At 46.2% G+C, this 21,355-nt stretch overlaps 1 protein-coding gene across 3 annotated transcripts in view; it reads right to left on the bottom strand.

Moving 5' to 3' along the window:
- Positions 1-21,355, bottom strand: part of LOC137416472 (uncharacterized) — a 47,844-nt gene that overhangs the window by 5,771 nt on the left and 20,718 nt on the right. Inside the window, exon 2 of one of the 3 annotated variants that reach the window (XM_068102074.2) lies at positions 14,558-14,710. In XM_068102074.2, the coding sequence (XP_067958175.2) occupies positions 14,558-14,710 (153 nt within the window). Of the gene's footprint in view, positions 1-4,818; positions 6,215-11,036; positions 14,711-21,355 lie in introns of those variants that run through there. The other 2 variants (XM_068102072.2, XM_068102073.2) reach the window with 2 other exon arrangements.

Here is a 21,355-nt window from a genome sequence, read left to right as displayed (position 1 = left end):
TTGGTCGGTTGTGTTTGTGGTTCTGTCTGTTTGTCTGTTTGTTTGTCACCGGCCTACAGGTCACAATTTTCAACCGATCTTCACGAAACTTCAACAAATGGTAGAGTTGGTTAAAAGCAAGAAGTCTATTGTTTTTGGGGTCAATAGGTCAACATAGGCCAAATGGTCAACATAGGCCAAATTTCTAAAATCCAATTTTCATCCAATTGACTTGAAATTTGAAGAGGACTTGCATATCTGGTCACTGAATTCAACCACGTATTATATTTTAGGTCAACATAAGCCAAAAGGTCAACATAGGCCAAATTTCTAAAATCCTCAATTTTCATCTGATTGACTTGAAATTTGAAGAGGACTTGCATATCTGGTCACTGAATTCAACCACCAAGTATTTTTGAGGTCAACATAGGCCAAAAAGTCAACATAGGCCAAATTTCTAAAATCCTCAATTTTCATCTAATTGACTTGAAATTTGAAGAGAACTTGCATATCTCATCACTGAATTCAACCACCAAGTATTTTTGAGGTCAACAAAGGCCAAAAAGTCAACATGGGTCACATTTCTAAAATCCTCAATTTTCATCTGATTGACTTGAAAATTGAACAGCATTTGCACATTGAGTCACTGAATAGGGAAACTAACTACAGACTTGGCATTTAATATGGAATATTTTTTTTGTGGGGGTGAACTCACTTTTCAAGATGTCTTAGAACCAAAAGTTCATTGGAATTATGTTGAAATTATTCTAGATTTTGTTAATGTGACCTTCAAAAGAAACAAAAACCACATTTGACATTTCAAAACAAATAAATTGATCCTTGAAAGTGATGTAAACTGATATCGAACTCAATTCACGGACAGTACTGTGTTAAACTTCTGTATGTTTTCCAGAAGTATCTCTATTTTGCACATTAGCCAAAAAATTTTTTAACAAAAACAAAAGTTAAATTACGACTGGGATTACGGACAGTAAAATTACAGTTCAGTACTTTGTGTAACCCCCACGAGCATTCAGGAGAGCACGTACACGTTGAGGCATGCTGTTCACGAGATTTGCCAGGGTTTGGACAGGAATCGCTTGCCATGCAGTGACAATAGCCTGCTGCAATTCACGCACAGAGGCAGGCTGCTGGTCCAAGTGGTCGATTTGACGCGTTAATTCTGCCCACAAGTTCTCTATCGGATTCATATCCGGGGACATGGCAGGCCACCACGGTCAGCAATATGCTCTACACCACGGTCAGCAAGTAAGTGTTGGATCATGCGAGCAGGATGAGGCCGTGCATTGTCATCTTGGAAGACAAAGTTTCCTCGAAAAGCTGCACGAGCAAATGGAAGCAATGTTTCTTCCAGAATGGCCCTGTACTTGAACTGGTTCAGGTTTCCATTCAGATCAACCAGGTCAGTTTTGCCCCCTGCATGAAAAGCAGCCCAAACGGTCACCCCACCACCTCCAGCTTGGACTCTTGGCACTATACAATCTTTGTTGTAGGCTTCATGCACTTGTCTGCGCACTCGGACGTGGCCATCTTGACGATAGACCAGAAATCTAGACTCGTCACTGAAGATCACGTGATTCCAGTGTCCTGGCTGCCATTGACGGTGCTCTCTGGCCCACTGCAATCGGCGCTGGCGGTGTTGTCTGGTCAGGCGTGGCTTTCTCAGGGGACGCCTGGCACGATAGCCTGCTTGAACCAGTCGTTGGTTGACTAGCCTTCTGGATACAGGCACATTTGTCAGTTGCTGCCACTCAGCCCTAAGCCGATTAGCTGACTTGGTAGGGCCATTGCGGACTAACCGGTGCAGCTGGCGATCATCCCTCCTTGTGGTTCTGCGGGGACGTCCTCGCCTCGGTATTGGAGTAGGGACACCCGTCTGAGCATGTCGTTTCAGGATCTTTGACACCTGACCTTGAGTGATGCCATACTGCCGAGCAATAGCACGCTGTTTCATGCCGTAATTTCGTAAAGCCACCACTCCATGACAAACAGCATTGTCGAGTTGACGGACCATCTCCAGAGGAAGCGGCAATAACTTTTGGAGACGTGCAGCAGTTGTTTTCCACTAATACATAACGCAACAACCCTTGTATACCCGACTGTGAAGCCAATCATCAAATGCACCTGTCCGTACATTTTGCCACGCCACCTGTGATATAATCCTGTTGTTGACTTCTTGCTGCGACAGACAATCAGTGACATGGTTCTTTTAACAAATAAATCACCAAAGTGTAAGTGTAAAAGAAACTCACCAGATTGATATACTGAGTGAAGAAAGTAAACCCAAGTCAAGAAAAAATATATATTCCATATTAAATGCCAAGTCTGTATTTTTGAGGTCAAAAGGTCAATGGTCAACTCAAGGTCAACCTTCCAAAATCATAATTTTTCATCTGAAAAATCGTCACTTTTCTTCCCGTTGATCCGAGCTTTGATCAAGATCGTCAATTTTAATCTTGATGAAATGGACAATTTGCTGTATCAATGGAATTATTTTTCTTGGGGGTGGGGGGCAGATTTTGCAAGTATCGTGCTCCGCATGACGTCTTCTCGTTATTATTTCGGACGGTATTTTGTAGATATCTCAAAAACAAGTATCCTGATTATTACAAGGGGAGTCAACCCACCTGGTGTTATTTAACGGCACGACAGGGGCTCAAACTCAAGACCCTAAGATCTTATGCCATCTTGACCGTTAAGTCAACACCAGGCTTAGGTCTTCCTTAGAGTGAAGCAAATAAAACACTGGACATGAACATATGCGGATCTGTCTATTAATTACATACACTGGGTAGCGAATGAGGGAAGCAGTGTAAGGTGCAGGGGACAAGGCGGTGTGAAGAAGAAGATTCCACCATACTTACCGAATAAACACACACATCCCCCCCCCCCCCCCCCCCTAACGTCACCATTGTGTTCCACGTAAAGACGTACGGTATTTTGTAGATATCTCAAAAACAAGTATCCTTATTAGTGCAGCAGATAAACACAAAAATTGTGCATTTTATGAGAAAAGCATGAAATTTTTAACATAGTGCATACCATAAGGTTTCTTTTTACATATGGAGGGAAGTCAGATTTGACCTCTGAGAACCGTGAGAGGTCAAATCCAAAATGGCCGCCAGTCCACCGAGTCTATTGTTCAAACGCGCTTAGTTTTGGAACCAAATAGTGTAGAAAAACATTATAGGTGTCATTTCCAACTAAATTGGGGATGCCCAGAGGTGAATGATGCTTTCAATGAACTCCTAGGCATGCCAAGTGAGGTCAGTGAAGGCTCAATGTTACTGCTAGAGCGATTTGTGGTGCTGATGTACGACCGAACCAGTGAGAGCACGGAAGTGAATGATGCCAGGAAACAGCTCTTCACACAGAAGTGTAGAACTCTAGAGAACATTCCTCCAACCCAGGCAGCACTCAAGCAGCACATCAAGCACACTTGCTACCAGGCCAACTGTTGGAACCAGGCATTGGTCATGGATCCAGAGATGCCAGACCCACCTGACTGGGGCTGGACAAAGTAGACAACTGGGTGGCAGCCTCCTTGGAGCACTCTTCCTGAAGCATCAAAATCGTGCCATCGACTGTGGCTGCAAGAAAGGGTGCACTGGACGCTGCAAGTGTGCCAAAGCTGCATTCAAGTGCACTGCACTGTGCTTCTGTTCTGGAGACTGTTAGATTTAGATCATTGCCAATTTTCATCATTGCACTTGATTTAATGTAAGCTTTGGTGGACATACTTGGTTAACTACAGTTATTTTTTCAGAGGTTATTGCATCATTCCTCGCTGTGTAAACACTTTTTTTTCATCATTTCTGGTCTTTGGGTGTTCTGTACCTATCCCTGTACCTGAAAAAATAAAGTTTGAAAAGTTCAAATGAACTTTTTCCAATAGCAGTTCCAACTGCAGTATCATAAAAATAGATATTTAATGTAATTTGACCTTGACCGTGACCTAAATGCATGTCCTTGAGTTCTGGCGATCTCAAAAGTATCACCAAATGAATGGGCACCCCCAATTTAGTTGGAAATGACACCTATAAGCGCGTTTGAGCATTAGACCCGGTGGACTGGCGGCCATTTTGGATTTGACCTCTCACGGTCCTCAGAGGTCAAATCTGACTTCCCTCCACATCTGAAAATAAACTTTATGGTATATACTAACTATCATAGAAATTTCATGCTTTTCTCAAAAAATGCACAATTTGTTAAAATACTAGGGCATGCCCGTACGTGGGTGCAATGCCCGTACGTGGGTACGTGGGTACGTGGGTGCGAGTACGGTGACAATCCCCCCCCCCCCCTCTATTTACATGAAATGGTTTGGTCCATGAAATGTTTTGGTCCATTCGCAACGCCAAAGCGAACGGCGAACGGCTTGCGAGTACAGTGACAATCCCCCCCCTCTATTTACATGAAATGGTTTGGTCCATTCGCAACGACCACAGAACCCCCCCCCCCCCCCTCTATTTACATGAAATGGTTTGGTCCATTCGCAACGCCAAAGCGAACGGCGAACGGCTAAATCGCCATAGCTCGGTAACTACTTGTCCGATTAATATGAAACCTTGAAAAGGCACATCCTCGGGTCCCCAGCAATATACCTGGCAAGTTTCAAGTATATCGGACCCGTGGTTGTCGAGAAACAGCGGTCACAGACAAACATACAAACATACAAACATACAAACATACACACAGAGATTAGTGGAATTATAGATAGATGAGAGCTTATCCGCTGTACTATATCTCTCTTATATCACAAATTCTCTTTACAATGAATACATTTTATACATACTGCTCACAGTTACCTGGACTCACCTTTCTCTGGATCATTTTCCTCCTCTTCCGGACCAACCGAGCCCTCAACTTCACTGTCCATCCGCAGGACTCCAGCAGGTCCTCCAGAGGGTCTTCCAGCAGGTCCTCCAGAGGGTCTTCCGGCAGGTCCTCCAATGGGTCTTCCAGAGTGTCCTCCAACGGGTCTTCCAGAAGGTCCTCCAGAGGGTATTCCAACGGGTCTTCCAGAAGGTTCTCCCCTCTCCTCGACGTCTCTTCCACGTCCCGGTATGAAGGTCCGTTCCGATCCTTGCCCCGCACGGCACGGCTCCATGTACCGACAGAGCTCGGCGTACATGGTGCAGGTGAGCTTTCTTGCGGCCAAAGCACGGAATCGAACCCTCACCGGGGCGGGATCGGCGCGGGCACAGAGACCTCCGAGGATCTCGACCCCCAGACCCGTAACCGCTGCTCGGAGAGACTCCTCCGATAAACCCGGGATCTTCAGCCATGGCGGGACCGGACCGAGGCCGCGCCGAGCTCTCTTCGTGTCCATGGTCCCTCAGTAACCCCTACCCGGGTCCCGGAGGTTACAAAACCCCACGTTTGGTTGAAGACCGAAGCAAGACCGTGCTTTGCATCCCAGGTCAATTTACCGGATCCCGTGTTTTGGTTGTTGATAAGGCGGGAACGTAGAAGGTAGGATGGTTATCGTTTTGTTTTCTCCGTTTGGATCTCACTATGTAAAGTTTATCGCTCAAAACAACGAAGCGAGGCCACCACCGCCGTACTCTATCACGAACTACACCGCCATGGCTTTGTGTAACAGCAGCAAGTATTACAAAAGGTGCCAACAAAAGCACGGATTTGGAGATCAACTTCGGCTTTAATTAGAAGAGCATTTTCCATAAATATTCCTCCGTAGAATCTTTAAGGTTTTGTCGACCCCCATACTACATCTGGTTATCTTGCAGATATCCGGGACATTTGCAAACCATCCCAAGTCATTTTCATTACGCTAATGAATGACAGAAGTCTCCCAGAGGTGTGGAAGTAAGGTAATGTCGTACCTATATATAGGGAGGAAAAGAAGGGTTTTAGCGTGGAAGGAAAGACGTCCGTGACGTTCAGAATCCCGAGTCAATTAAACCGCAACAGTCTGGGCCATTTGTCCTTCTACCAGATAATCCGGTACCTGAAATCCCCCAATAAACCAGAGCTCAAGAATATTTACATATTTTAAAATCAAAGGGAAACTCAAACATTTTTTTTTGGATACAGTGTCACGATGCGGGTAAGAGCTAACACATTGAACATGAAAACATGCACAGACACATAAAACATACAAAGAAGGGAGCAGGAGACAAGAGGGGGAGGGAGAGGACAGCACACAAGAACAACAACAGAAGAGAACAAGGACATCAGTAGATCTGTGGAAGGGAGAGGGCTGGGGGAGGTGGGAGGACTGGGGGAGGTGGGAGGACTGGGGGAGGAGGGAGGGCTGGGGGCGGAGGGAGGGGTACACAGTAGAAAGCAAATGAACACGACTAGCAATTTCAGGAATTAAGAATTAAAGGATTGAAAGAGGCGGATCTGGGGTGAATTAACGGGGGTAGAAAACATCAAGGTTTTGGATGGGGGAAGATAAGAGATGGTGCTGAACAGCTGTTTTAAAGACCTGGAGGGAGGAGTGGGATTGAAGAGAGTGAGGGAGTTTGTTCCAGAGGCGGGAGAAAAGAGGAATGGAGGAGTGAAGGTGAGCAGAGAGTCTTGATTTTGGCAGTTTCACCAAAGAGGGTTGCTGGCAGATCTTGTGTGTCCTGTAGGAATATTGCGGTGAGTGAGTGAAAGGCCCTTGGAGTTAGCTTCATCGCGGGAGGTTCCAATGATTCTGAACGCTTTGGTTTCAACAGCGTGAAGATGGGCTAGGTGTGAGGCAGGAGCACCGGCCCAGAGGGGGGAGCAGTATTCCATTGAGCTGCGGATGAAAGCTTTTCATGTGGTGTGGAGCTCTGGCATGCCCAGAAAGAACTTCGCATGATGGAGGATGCAGTCGAGGACTGGCTTTGGAGGCCATCTTGGAAATGTGGTTTTCCCAGTAAAGATCATGGCAGACAGTGATACCCAAAAGCTTGAGTGTCAGAAGGCATTATTCCGATCACTTCCCAAACCTTTCCCTTCTTTTCCTGCTCACATACATACATACATACATACATATATGTATGTATGTATGTATCCCTTAAGATTGCATCTCTCTCAACATCGTGTCGTTTCCTTTCCCCAATTTTCGTTTTCTCAATCTTTCTTTCTCAAAGCCCGAGCTAAGTTGACGAGTCACATGTTTTAACGCCACTTATATTTATTGTTTGAAGGACAGCTCCACGTGATCGAGGAACAGCACAATTTGATTGAATCTTATATTTTGAACACAAATTGGAAAAGAAACCTGCAGTTTATCAGTACTCTGGCTCTGAATGCGTCCCGATCGCACACGTGCAGAGATAATATTTTTTTACTCTGTCAGTAAAACAAATTTGAAAATCATTCCAAACAGAAACTCACTTTTTAAGGACGTCATAAAGGACACAAACGACAGGCATGAAGAACGAATGGAACATGTTAAATAAGGTGGTGTAAAAGACGCTGCATCAATGGCGGCAAACTTCCGGAATTTTCTACAACCTTTAAAATCTTCATTTTATTTCAATCAAGTTATATACAGCACTTGAATACTGTAAAACACAAATTTCGCGAACCTTTCGTTTAGCAGTACGGAACTTGGAAAAGTATTAATTCCCTGAGGGCAGAATAACTATGAGAAATGCTATGAAAATCAGCATTAATGCTGTCATGTCCTGAGGGCAGCATAACTGATTGAGATTCTGCATTCTCACAAATATGGCGGGCACCTCAGCGCTGTTTGCTTGGTGCATCTTTTGATCAAAGATTGTTCCAAGTCGTCATTTTCTCCAAGAGGAGTTGGCAGAAGGTTTGGAGTTGCCCAAATTAATGAATAAACCGAAATGGCGACAAAAAACAAAGCAAGAGTTTAAAAGAGTCTTCCTGTGTCCTTATTATCAGGACTGAGTGAGGTAAGGTGTTCTATTCTCAAGACTGAGTGAGGAAAGGTGTTCTTTCTCAAGACTGAGTGAGGAAGGTGTTCTTTTCTCAAGACTGATTGAGGAAAGGTGTTCTATTCTCAAGACTGATTGAGGAAAGGTGTTCTATTCTCAAGACTGAGTGAGGAAAGGTGTTCTATTCTCAAGACTGATTGAGGTAACGTGTTCTATTCTCAAAACTGAGCGAGGTAAGGCGTTCTATTCTCAAGACTGAGTGAGGAAAGGTGTTCTATTCTCAAGACTGATTGAGGAAAGGTGTTCTATTCTCAAGACTGATTGAGGAAAGGTGTTCTATTCTCAAGACTGAGTGAGGAAAGGTGTTCTATTCTCAAGACTGAGTGAGGTAAGATGTTCTATTCTCAAGACCGAGTGAGGTAAGGTGTTCTATTCTCAAGACTAAGTGAGGTGAGGAAAGGTGTTCTATTCTCAAGACTGAGTGAGGTGAGGAAAGGTGTTCTATTCTCAGGACTGAGTGAGGTAAAGTGTTCTATTCTCAAGACCAAGTGAGGTGAGGTAAGGTGTTCTATTCTCAAGACCAAGTGAGGTGAGGTAAGGTGTTCTATTCTCAAGACTGAGTGAGGTAAGGTGTTCTATTCTCAAGACTGAGTGAGGTAAGGTGTTCTATTCTCAAGACTGAGTGGGGTAAAGTGTTCTATTCTCAAGACTGAGTGAGGTAAGGTGTTCTATTCTCAAGACTGAGTGAGGTAAGGTGTTCTATTCTCAAGACTGAGTGAGGTAAGGTGTTCTATTCTCAAGACTAAGTGAGGTGAGCAAAGGTGTTCTATTCTCAAGACTGAGTGAGGTGAGGCATTCTATTCTCAAGACTGAGTGGAGTAAGGTGTTCCATTCTCAAGACTGAGTGAGGCAAGGTGTTCTATTCTCAAGACCAAGTGAGGTGAGGTAAGGTGTTCTATTCTCAAGACCAAGTGAGGTGAGGTAAGGTGTTCTATTCTCAAGACCAAGTGAGGTGAGGGAAGGTGTTCTATTCTCAAGACTAAGTGAGGTGAGCAAAGGTGTTCTATTCTCAAGACTGAGTGAGGTGAGGTAAGGTGTTCTATTCTCAAGACGGAGTGAGGTAAGGTGTTCTATTCTCAAGACTAAGTGAGGTGAGCAAAGGTGTTCTATTCTCAAGACTAAGTGAGGTGAGGTAAGGTGTTCTATTCTCAAGACGGAGTGAGGTAAGGTGTTCTATTCTCAAGACTGAGTGAGGTGAGGAATTCTATTCTCAAGACTGAGTGAGGTAAGGTGTTCTATTCTCAAGATTGAGTGAGGTAAGGTGTTCTATTCTCAAGACTGAGTGAGGTAAGGTGTTCTATTCTCAAGACCAAGTGAGGTGAGGTAAGGTGTTCTATTCTCAAGACCAAGTGAGGTGAGGTAAGGTGTTCTATTCTTAAGACCAAGTGAGGTGAGGGAAGGTGTTCTATTCTCAAGACTGAGTGAGGTAAGGTGTTCTATTCTCAAGACTGAGTGAGGTGAGGAATTCTATTCTCAAGACTGAGTGGAGTAAGGTGTTCCATTCTCAAGACTGAGTGAGGCAAGGTGTTCTATTCTCAAGACCAAGTGAGGTGAGGTAAGGTGTTCTATTCTCAAGACCAAGTGAGGTGAGGTAAGGTGTTCTATTCTCAAGACCAAGTGAGGTGAGGGAAGGTGTTCTATTCTCAAGACTAAGTGAGGTGAGCAAAGGTGTTCTATTCTCAAGACTGAGTGAGGTGAGGTAAGGTGTTCTATTCTCAAGACGGAGTGAGGTAAGGTGTTCTATTCTCAAGACTAAGTGAGGTGAGCAAAGGTGTTCTATTCTCAAGACTAAGTGAGGTGAGGTAAGGTGTTCTATTCTCAAGACGGAGTGAGGTAAGGTGTTCTATTCTCAAGACTGAGTGAGGTGAGGAATTCTATTCTCAAGACTGAGTGAGGTAAGGTGTTCTATTCTCAAGATTGAGTGAGGTAAGGTGTTCTATTCTCAAGACTGAGTGAGGTAAGGTGTTCTATTCTCAAGACCAAGTGAGGTGAGGTAAGGTGTTCTATTCTCAAGACCAAGTGAGGTGAGGTAAGGTGTTCTATTCTCAAGACCAAGTGAGGTGAGGGAAGGTGTTCTATTCTCAAGACTGAGTGAGGTAAGGTGTTCTATTCTCAAGACTGAGTGAGGTGAGGTAAGGTGTTCTATTCTCAAGACTGAGTGAGGTAAGGTGTTCTATTCTCAAGACTGAGTGAGGTGAGGTAAGGTGTTCTATTCTCAAGACTGAGTGAGGTAAGGTGTTCTATTCTCAAGACCAAGTGAGGTGAGCAAAGGTGTTCTATTCTCAAGACTGAGTGAGGTGAGGCATTCTATTCTCAAGACTGAGTGGAGTAAGGTGTTGCATGAGCTCTCTCGTTCTAAAATGCAGCAAAGTCAAGTTCGTTCAAGGCCTTGATGCAATGTCTCAAAGCACGGATGCTGAGTTCACCGAGATGTTAACACGTCACAAATCCTCTGGGAATTATTTTAAGTGGTGGTGTATTGATGTTCTGTACACTGCTTTATGCTGGTACACACATGATTTCCTGTGGAATGATGATGAATGACCATTCCTTTTTGCACCGGGGCGATACATTTGCCTCTCGAAGCAGTTTCCTTGGCTGTTGGGCACAATCCTGGACGACCCGTCACTCCGACGCAGGATACCCGAATGGATCATTCATCCCAGCAAGCTGGTACTCAATTTGCCGACCTCGGAAGGATGACAGGTTGAGTCAACCCCCCTGGTGTTAATTCAACGATCGACAGGGATTCAAACTCACGACCCTCGGATCCCAAGCGAGCACCCGAACCGCCAAGCCAACACCAGGCTCCTGTGGAAGGAACTCCAAATTATTTTGGATTGCATAGTGTTTGTCGCGTAGATTTTAAAGCCTGTGGGAATCATGAGTTTTTGGGTTCTGTCTAGCGGCTTCCAGACTTGGAACCATCTCGAGGAGGGGCTTCCTGGAAAATGATTTGGGGACAGGATAAAGATGGGAAAGGAGGATAAGGAAAGAGAGAGAGGAGCAATGGCAAACCAGTGACCATTTGCCTGGTACAGCTGGTGCATTGAATCTCGTTACGAGTTTCCCCCAATTCCTGGTTTATAGGTCAAGAAGATAATCCTGGAATGATGAGGTCATTCATTCAGATGAAATCTGCTTTTAATTTCAAAAAGGATTAACATTCGACAGGATATACGATACATTTCATTTGATACTTTAACGTGACATCACTCTCAGTCCAATGGACACGCTTGGCTTGACATGGATTGTATCCGACAGGAAATGGAAAGTTAAACAAAAAATAAAAAGTTGAAAAGGAACTTATCTCCACACGGCTCAGAACAATTGTGTTGTGTACCTACACCATGCGTAGCCAGTGCCCACTGCCCAATATCTGCGATCCTAATCATCCGGCCTTTCGTCACCCTCCAAAGCCTCGGGGAGCTGGTGAGTTCCTGGTACACATCCTGCTTCCATTCCTTCCCTCCCAAAGATAGCCATCATGCTCTACACTGTTTGGGGAAAAAATGCAAATTTCTTGAACTCTGTCTTCACTCAAAAGGCCATCGTCCTAAGTCCATACATCACTGTACCCAGCCTTTCCACTTTTACAGAATATTCCTTACAAAATGTGGACTTCTCCGCAGCTTGAGACAAGTTTGGAACTAGTCCAGATGCCACGAGTGCTCTAATCCTCAGGAACTCTGCCTCTGTCCTTCCACACCCTGTCTCCTCTCTCTCTCTTCCACAGGTCCTTCTTGAATGGGCAACTCCTCCATCTTGGAAAGTTGCAAACTTCACGCCTATCTATAAGAAAGGTTATAAGATGGATCCCTTCAACTACAGACCCATCCACCTTCTTCCTGTCATAAGCAGTGTAATGGAGTCCATCATTGCAGCCAACATCAAGCACTCTTTCTCTCTTCCCTAACTCGCTACTCTCTGGCAACCAGTTTGGCCACTGAACTGGCCATTCCACCAAGGCAATGGATATGTTACCCAATATGACACAGCATTGGATGGATGCCCTAAATCACAAGCAAAAGGTTAGGGTAATCCCTCCAAATAGCTCTCAGGCCTTTGATATCGTATGCCATTCAGCCTGGAATTTCCAAGTTGTCTTCAATACAGGAATTTGGAAATTACATATGAATGCTAAACGAGGATTTTGGGCGTGCGCTGTGCGTTTTCATTGACTCGGTTCTGCTTGACAGGTACTTTTTAAACCTGCCGTTGCTGATGCAAAATCTGTGATTCAAATCACCTTTTAAACATAATTTTCAGCATTTTAGATTTTAGACTAAAGAGTGGCAATTTATAGGTGGTTAAGCATAATAATTGTTGTGTTCCTGAATGCAAATGGGACTCACAGAAATACGAGAAATATCCGTGGATGAGAGCTGTCGAGTTCCTGGTAGTACAAGTGAGTAGCGGCTGTGGATGTAACGCACACACACACAGAGACCAGGAATCGAACCCAGGTCCTCTGGTGAAGCGTACCAGTGCTCTGCCATCTGAGCTATCTGGACAAACCTAAGGGGTTGCCCAAGGGTGGACTTCTCCCATGTGCTGCTATTCATGGGTATGATATGACGTTGGACTTCACCCAACATTTTGAAAGTTTGTGCTATTCATTTCCTCCTCATGTAAGCCAATGCCCAGTCCTCCTCCCACACCGTGTCGTAGTTTGAGAACCTGGTGCCCTTTATCGTTGTAACTCCGTCATGAGCCTAGGCCTGTTTATTGTGTACGAGCAGAGCATCTGCCATATGGATGATCTTGTTCCAAGAGTGCAACAAATTCTGACACATTCCTTAGTTTGGGCAGTGTATAGGCACCAGAACGCTGCCTTGATAACTCCCAAAAATTTTTCAAAACTTGATAGAATCAAACGACATTTACAGGGGAAAATCTTCAGGGTGTCCTCATGAAACCCTGAAAGTTTCCGCTTCCTCTCAGAGGGGTAGATGATACATACATACATACACACATATGTCATAACTCCATTATAGTATAAAAGAAAACCACTTTAAGAGGCCATTTTTCCCCGCAGAGCCTTTTTCGGGCACCATGGTCCCCTTTTTGAGGCAATGTTTTATGGCCGCAAGCCCTTCCTGCCGCCAACCCTGTTAGTCGCCTCTTGCGACACAGTGAATTACCAGTGAATTGGTACTCAATTTGCCGACCTCGGAAGGATGGCAGGTTGAGTCGACCCCCCCCCCCCCCCCCCCGACGTTGATTCAGCGATCGACCGGGATTCAAACCCAGGATCCAAGGATCCCAAGCCGCACCCTAACCGCTAAGCCAACACCAGGCTAGTATGATGCCTGGTCCAAGATGGTCACCAGGCTAGATATAGTATAATGACTATTATTTTATTTTTTAAATCTATATATACAAAATAAAGTTTTTGTTCGTTTGTTTGTTTGCACACGCTAATCTCCTGAATGGTGAAAGATAGGAGGAAACCTCGAAAACAAAAAATGTCGGGACGGGCCCCGGGAAGGTTATCGGCTAGGTGGCGAGGCCGGTCGAGGCCGCCTCGGCCGGGCTGGGCCCATTTCGCAATTAAAAGCAGAGCTGAATTATAGTAGTCAATCTTCTACGGCCACAAGTAAAAACTGAATTATAGTAGTAAATTCATTCAAAAAGAACTAAAAATGTCGGGACGGGCCCCGGGAAGGTTATAGGCTAGGTGGCGAGGCCGGTCAAGGCTGCCTCGGCCAGGCTGGGCCCATTTCGCAATTAAAAGCTGAGCTGAATTATAGAAGTCAATCTTCTACGGCTGTGTGTAAAAGCTAAATTATAGTAGTAAATTCATTCAAAAAGAACCCGGGCAACGCCGGGTGCTTTCGGCTCGTATTATATAAAGTAAGAAGTAATGGAAAAAGTATACGAGGAAAGAGAAAATTAGAACAATTAAAAGCAACAACAACACCATCATGGAAAGGTTGCGTGCAACACGTGGCAGTGGAAGCATTCAGTACAAGGAAAAATAGACAATAATACACCATTTCAAAGACTCGGTGGCACTCGCATGTGAGTGGCCAAATGCTTCTTACAGTTTGACGATTGGCTGAACGTTTTCCCACACACATTGCATGTGTACGGACGCTCCCCGGTGTGGACCCGGGCGTGCTGCCGAAGATCCGTCGGGCGAGTAAACGCCTTTTCGCACACAGTGCACATGAACGGCCGCTCTTGGGTGTGGGTCTTCATGTGTCGGTGACAGTTTGACAAGACCGAAAACGTTTTACCACACTCGGTGCACGAGTACGGGCGCTCCCCGGTGTGGATCCGGGTGTGCTGTTGAAGATCCGACAGACGAGAGAACGCCTTCGAGCACACCGTGCATGTGTACGGGCGCTCCTGGCTATGGATCCTCATGTGTCGCTGACAGGTGGTTAACACGGAGAACGACTTACCGCACGTGGTGCACTTATAAGGGCGCTCCCCCGTGTGGACACGGATGTGTTGTTGAAGACCCGATAGCTGAGTAAACGTCTTGGAACACGCTATGCACATGTACGGGCGATCTTTGGTGTGAATGAGCATGTGGTGACGACGATGAGAGAACTGACTGAACCGTTTGTCGCAGACGCTGCAAATGTACGGTTTCTCGAGAGTGTGAGTCCTCTCGTGGTTCACGAAGCTCGACTTACGGTCGGTGCTGTAGATACAGTCGTTGCATTTGTACTTTTTATCGCTGGACACCGGCCGGTGCCTCTCCATGTGCAGCTGCATGGCGGCCATGGTGGTGAAACTTCGAGAGCACTTTGAGCACGAGGATCTCCTCGTCAGTTCCTTCAAATTATCTGTGAAGACCATTCAAGCAGAGGAAGAATCGTCATTTTTTTTTAGTATGAAGTTTAAAATTATAAAGCCTTCTGGGTTATTCTGGGTTTATTTCAAAAGAATAGATAATAATAATAATAATAATAATAATTCATTTATTTTGTATAGCGCTTTTCCAGAAGCCCAAAGGCGCTTTGACAGAGTGGAAAACATAATGCATAACAATACATGAAAACAACAATTGCAAAAAGACAAGAATCAAGAAAACAAACAGCAGCGATATACGGCATATATATAAGACAAGAATCAAAAAGACAAGACAAGAATCAATAGGGAAATATTTAAAGCAAAAGGAGGGAGAAGGAGAAGAGATAGTCAGGGGTTAAATGCTGTGGGTTGAATGTTGAATGCAGCGTTGAACAGGTGGGTCTTTAGTGATGTTTTGAATGTGGTGAGTGAGGAGGAGTCTCTGATGGTGTGAGGTAGTGAGTTCCAGAGGGTGGGAGCAGCGATGGAGAAGGCCCTGTCCCCCCAGGATCTGAATTTGGTCCGGATGGAGGGGGTCAGGAGGTTGGTACCAGCAGAGCGGAGGTTGCGGGTGGGAGTGTGTCTGGAGAGGAGGTCAGCCAGGTAGGATGGGGCCAGGTTATGGAGGGCTTTGTATGTCAAGAGGAGGATTTTGTACTGGATTCTCTGGGGGATGGGGAGCCAGTGAAGCTTGTAAAGGATGGGGGTGATGTGGTCACGGGTCCGGGAATGAGTGAGTAGACGGGCAGCGGAGTTCTGAATGTATTGGAGTTTATTGGTGATTTTTGAGGGTGAACCATAGAGGAGGCTATTGCAGTAGTCCAGACGGGAGGTGATGAAGGCGTGGATGAGGGTTTCTGCAGCCGTGGAGGAGAGGGATGAGCGGAGACGGGCAATGTTTTTCAGGTGAAAGAAGGCTGACTTTGTGATCTGTTTAGTGTATTTGTCGAAGGAAAGGGTTTGGTCAAAGATGACGCCAAGATTCCGGATGTGAGGGGAGGTGGATACTGGGATACCGTCGATGTTGAGGGCAAAGTTATGGGTGGATTTTGTGAGCGTTTTTGGGCCAATGATGATTATTTCAGATTTATCACAGTTAAGCTTGAGGAAGTTGTTTTGAAGCCAGGATTTTATTTCAGTGATGCAGTTTGTCAGGATAGAGTGGGTGTCGGTGGAGACGGACTTGGTGGAGATGAAAAGCTGGATGTCATCGGCGAAGCAGTGGAATTGGAGACCATGACGGCGGATTAAGTGACCGAGCGGGGACAGGTAAAGGATGAAGAGGAGGGGGCCAAGAACTGAACCTTGGGGGACACCTTGGGGGAGGGGAGCAGTGGGGGATTTGCAGTTATTGATGGAGATGAACTGGCATCTGTCAGAGAGGTATGATTTAATCCAAGAGAGGGCAGTGCCGGTGACGTTAAATGTGGATTCAAGTCGGGTGAGGAGGATAGTGTGATCGATGGTGTCAAAGGCAGCGCTGAGGTCGAGGAGGACGAGAATGTTGAGGTTGCCAGCGTCAGAGGAGAGGAGAAGGTCGTTGGTGATTTTGAGGAGAGCAGTTTCAGTACTGTGGTTGGAGCGGAATCCGGATTGGAATGTTTCATACAAGTTATTGGCAGAGAGATGATGTTTGAGTTGAGTGGCTACAGCGCGTTCCAAAACTTTTGACAGAAAGGGTAGGTTGGAGATGGGTCTGAAGTTGTTTAGGGTGTCAGGGTTTAGACCAGTTTTTTTAGAATGGGGGTAACAGCAGCAATTTTGAGGGAAGGTGGGACGATGCCTGTAGACAGGGAGGAGTTTATTGTTGCAATGATAAGTGGAGAGAGAGCAGGGAGGGAGGCTTTGACAAAGCTGGAGGGGATGGGGTCAAGAGTGCAGGTGGCAGTTTTCATTCCTATGAGGAGTTCAGAGAGGTCAGTAGGAGAGATTGGGGAGAACCGAGACAGGGGATGGCAGGACAAGGGGGGGCAGGTGGTTGGAGGGGGAGCGGGTGCGGCGGTGGTCAAGCTGTTGTAGATGTTGTCAATTTTGCGTTGGAAGAAAGAGAGGAAGGAGATGCAGTTGTCTACTGTGAATGACTGGGTGGTGGTGTTCAGGGGGCGGAGGAGTTTGTTTATTGTCGAGAAGAGTGCTTTTGGGTTTCCGGAGCCAGAGTGGATAATTTGAGAGTAGTAGGCAGAGCGGGCGCGGGAGAGGGCATCTTTGTAGTGTTGTATGTGGTCCTTGTAGGCTTGGGAGTGAACTGTGAGACCCGTTTTATTGCGGAGTCTTTCAAGTTGGCGAGCACGAGTTTTCATCAGGTGGAGTTCAGGGGTAAACCAGGGAGCAGAATGGGTGAAAGAAACTGTTTTGGTTTTTACAGGCGCAAGCTGGTCAAGGCAGGAGGAGAGAGTGTGGTTGTAGTAGTCAGTGAGGTCGGAAGGGGTGTGGAGGTCAATGAAGGGAGAAGTGGACATTTTTTCAGAGAGTGTGGATGAGAATGAGGTAGGTGAAAGAGCGTTTAGCTTACGGAAGTTGATTGTGCGATAATGCCTTGGTGTTGGGGCGGGGATGTTGATGGTCAGAGTGATGGCTAAGTGGTCAGAGAGGGTGAGGTCGGAGCCATAGAGATGGTGCAAATTTAATCCAGTGGAGCAGACAAGGTCCAAAATGTGACCACGGATATGGGTAGGAAAGTCGACATGTTGAGTGAGGTTAAAGCAGGTGAGTAAATCAGTGAAGTCAGTGGTTATTGTGGAGTCAGTGGAGTCCATGTGGATATTGAAATCACCAAGGAGGAGGATTGAGGGGGAGAGGGAACATAGCTGGGTCAGAAAGTAGGAGAAGTCAGACAGGAATGATGGGTGTGGTTTGGGAGGGCGGTAGACGACAGCCATGACTGACTGCGTGTGACCAGAGAGTTTTAAAGCCAGGTGTTCAAATGATGGAGCAGATGAGATGGAGATGAGGTTGGTCTTGATGTCTTGACGGTGGATAACGGCAATTCCACCACCTCGGCCCTCCGAGCGTGGTTTATTGACGTAGGAATATCCATTGGGTGTGGTGAGGTTGAGTGTGTAGTAGTCCAGAGGTTGTTGCCAGGTTTCGGTGAGACAGAGAAAGTCCAGTTTGTTATCCAGGATGTATTCGTTCAGGATGAGGCATTTATTGTTGAGGGACCGGGTGTTGAACAGGGTGAGCTTGATGTTGTTTTGAACAGCAGGGATGAATTCAGGTGATTTAGCCAGGGTTCGTAGGCAAGAGGTGCGATCGTGTGGGTTGCTGTGACCAGGTGCGCTGGGACGAAGAGTGAGAGTGCGCTGAGCCGACCAGAGGACGGGGATGGAGTGACCTGATTGCAAATAAACAAACTTGCGACCGGAGCCACGGTGAATGTACCTGGGTCGTCGGAGGAGTCCATTTGATTTGATGGCAGAGATGCATGATGGGGTGGAGCGGGTATTGAGCAGAAGAAGCCTTGCGGCGGAGTACTTCAGAGCCATGCCAGGCAGGAGCGAAGGGACGAGTACGAGGCCAAGGTCGAGGAGGCAAAGCGGCAAACGCAGCGGCAAACGCAGCGGCAAACGACTGCAGCCGCTAATCAAGACCACAGCGGCAAACAAGGCCACAAGGCCACCAAGACCACAAGGCCACCGGCAAACAAGGCCACGGCCACAAACAACGGGAGCGGGCCTTTCGATTCCGTATTCCGTACCATCAAAAGCAGATTCCGTTATCCAGCCGGAGAACACGCGGCACGTGCGGGTGTGAAAAGGCAGGACAGGTGTGAGATGTCAGGTCAGAAAAGTAGAAGCAGACCCTGTACATCCATCCAGTCGGAGAAGCGGCGAATATGCAACGCCAGCGTCCTCTCGCAACCGAACCCGGAAGTCATGAATAAATGATCTAGGTCTAGATAAATGGTCTAGGACTCCATGTACACCGATTGTATTTATTTTAACACAAGCAGAAGTACCCGGCGTTGCTGGGCAGGGGAGGGGCGGAGGGGGGGGGGGGGAAGGGAGGGGAGGGGAGGGATGGGGGGGCAGGGGAGGGGAGGGGTGGGGGGCAGGGGAGGAGAGGGGTGGGGGGCAGGGGAGGAGAGGGGTGGGGGGCAGGGGAGGAGAGGGGTGGGGGAGGAGAGGGGGTGGGGGAGGAGAGGGGTGGGGGAGGGGGCAGGAGGGGATGGGGGGAATGGGAGGGGAGGAGGGAAGGAGGTGGGAAGGGTGGGTAGGGGGGGGAAGGGGAGGGGGAGGGGGGGGAAAGGGAGGGGGGGAGGGGGGAGGGGGAGGGGGGTAAGGGGAGGGGGGGAGGGGGGAAGGGGAGGGGAGAGGGGGGGGCAAGGGGAGGGGAGTGGAGGGGAGTGGGGAGGCAGGAGAGGAAGGGGAGTGGCTCACGTTTCTGAGCAAATGTGGCTCACGTTTGAGTCAAGTGTGATGCCGATCAGGAAGAAGAAGAAGCCGAACTACCAAAATCGTACACTTCCAGAATTGTTTTATTCAAATGTCTGGTAATTGTTTTGTATTTATTTATGTGAATGTGTACTTGTATATAACTGTCATTAATTTAAAAAGGCTTCGGCACTATCAAGCGATATATATATTCTTTTAACTCCAAAAAAACGAACTAGTTTTTCAAAATAAAAATAAAATTTGGCCTAAAACACTCCCAGGCACTCACTGATGAACCTCTGAAAGTTTGATGAAGATCCGTTCAGCCATCTCTGAATAAAACGCGGACACACAAAAACTGGACACACACAGACAACTTGCGTTTATAAATACAGATCAATTAATATACGGCTCATGGAGGATTGTCGTACAACACTCACGTAGATGACCAAAGGCATTAATGAGTGAACCTCAACATGGATTACAAGGACATATGTAGACAGCAGACAAGTATGTACATTATATGGCAGGCTGCTTTACGTGTACATACTGTGTATATATGTATGTATGTGTATATATATATATATATATATATATATATATATATATATATATATATATATATATATATATATATATATATATATATATATATATATACATATACATATATATATACAGCAATACCCCCCGGCCTACGTCATTAATTGGTTCCATAAGCCATGACGTAACTCGGTTTTTGACGTAAACTGGGCGTAATGTCTTAAAAATGCCTTAAAATGAAGACAAACACCATAAAACTAGAGTAAATAACTGGAGGAGGCTGCGGCTTCGCCCTGAATCTTTGCCGCTCCCCGTTGGGAGTCCCTCCGTTGTTTTCTATCGGTGGGGACTTCTCGAACGGGGTGACCGGCACGGACGTGTCGACCGTGAGCGGGCTTTGTGTGCCGAGTGGCTCCGCGGCACGCTTCACCACGGCGTGCTTTACCCAACAGTTTCACCGGTGGTCGTGTCGTGTCGTCTGTGACGAACGAACGAGCTCAGGGTTCCGTGAACCCGGCCGCCCTGGGGATCGACGCTGGCCTCCGAGTCGTAGGCGTGCCCCGTCTTTCCTCGAGCGGCCGAAGTTGCGTGCTTCTTTTTTTTGGACGATGCGATATACGCAGAAACGACGATGTACAGGCAGGCATTTGCAAATCCATGCACATGTGCACATGCACACGTCGATCGGTTCGTCGACGCCGGATGCCGGCGAGGTGCCCGATGAGGCACCCTGGCTCGAGGCTTGACACGGTCGTTCGTTTCACATGGACCATGGGCCATGTGGCCTGACCTCGTCGCGGGCATTGCACACTCTGCACGGTGACGTGACGTCTGCCACGGACGGTCGACCGAGCCGGCATCGTCGTCATGTTTCGCCCTTGCCACGTTACGTTGGTTGTTTTACACAGTAAAGGAACCTTTACACAGTAAATGAATAATCACAAAAATACCAGTGAAAGGCAAAGCAAGCACGTGACCGCAGCACAGGACAAAATGCATATGGCGTCGCCTTTGTTTTGAATGAGAACCAGCATCTACGCGTACGTACAGTATACTGTAGGTCCATTTTTAAATATTTTAAATGTGCTTTTTATTGTATTTCAAATTGTTTTTTAGCTTCTTTTATTGTTAATTGATGTGCTATTTTATTTATTTTAAATATATTTTAAAGGAAAAATTAATTTTTTTCACGTCCTATTATGATGTAGGAGTGACGTAAAGTCGCACATAATGACTTTCGCTGAACTGAAATTTACTCTAGAAGAGTAGCGTAAAGTCAGATTTGACATAGGTCGAGATGGCGTAAAACGGGGTATTGCTGCATATATATATATATATATATCTCTATATATAAAGGAGGAGTGTCTGTGTGTGTGTCTGTCTGGATGTCCGCTTATAACTCAAGAACTACACATCGGAGAAAAGTTTTAGACACAGATTCGGAATCAGCATAAAATCCTGGTGGTTATAGGCTACTTTGTATTTTAATATCAATGGTTTAAAAAACCGGGCCAGCTGCAATTCCATGGTGTCGTTTGTGGTGGCGCTATTGCCCCTTTCCGATCCCCCCGGTTGTGCGTACGTACAGTATACTGTACGTACATATTTATATATTTTTACTGTGCTTTTTATTGTATTTTAAATTGTTTTTTTTAGCTTATTTTATTGTTAATTTATGTACTATTGTATTTATTTTAAATATATTTTTAAGGAAAACAAATG

The sequence above is a fragment of the Myxine glutinosa genome, chromosome 1, assembly GCF_964187855.1.
Source record: "Myxine glutinosa chromosome 1, kmMyxGlut1.1, whole genome shotgun sequence".
Taxonomy (NCBI): domain Eukaryota; kingdom Metazoa; phylum Chordata; class Myxini; order Myxiniformes; family Myxinidae; genus Myxine; species Myxine glutinosa.
The sequence above is the reverse complement of the archived record's forward strand: the minus strand, read 5'-3'. Positions and strand labels throughout refer to the sequence as shown.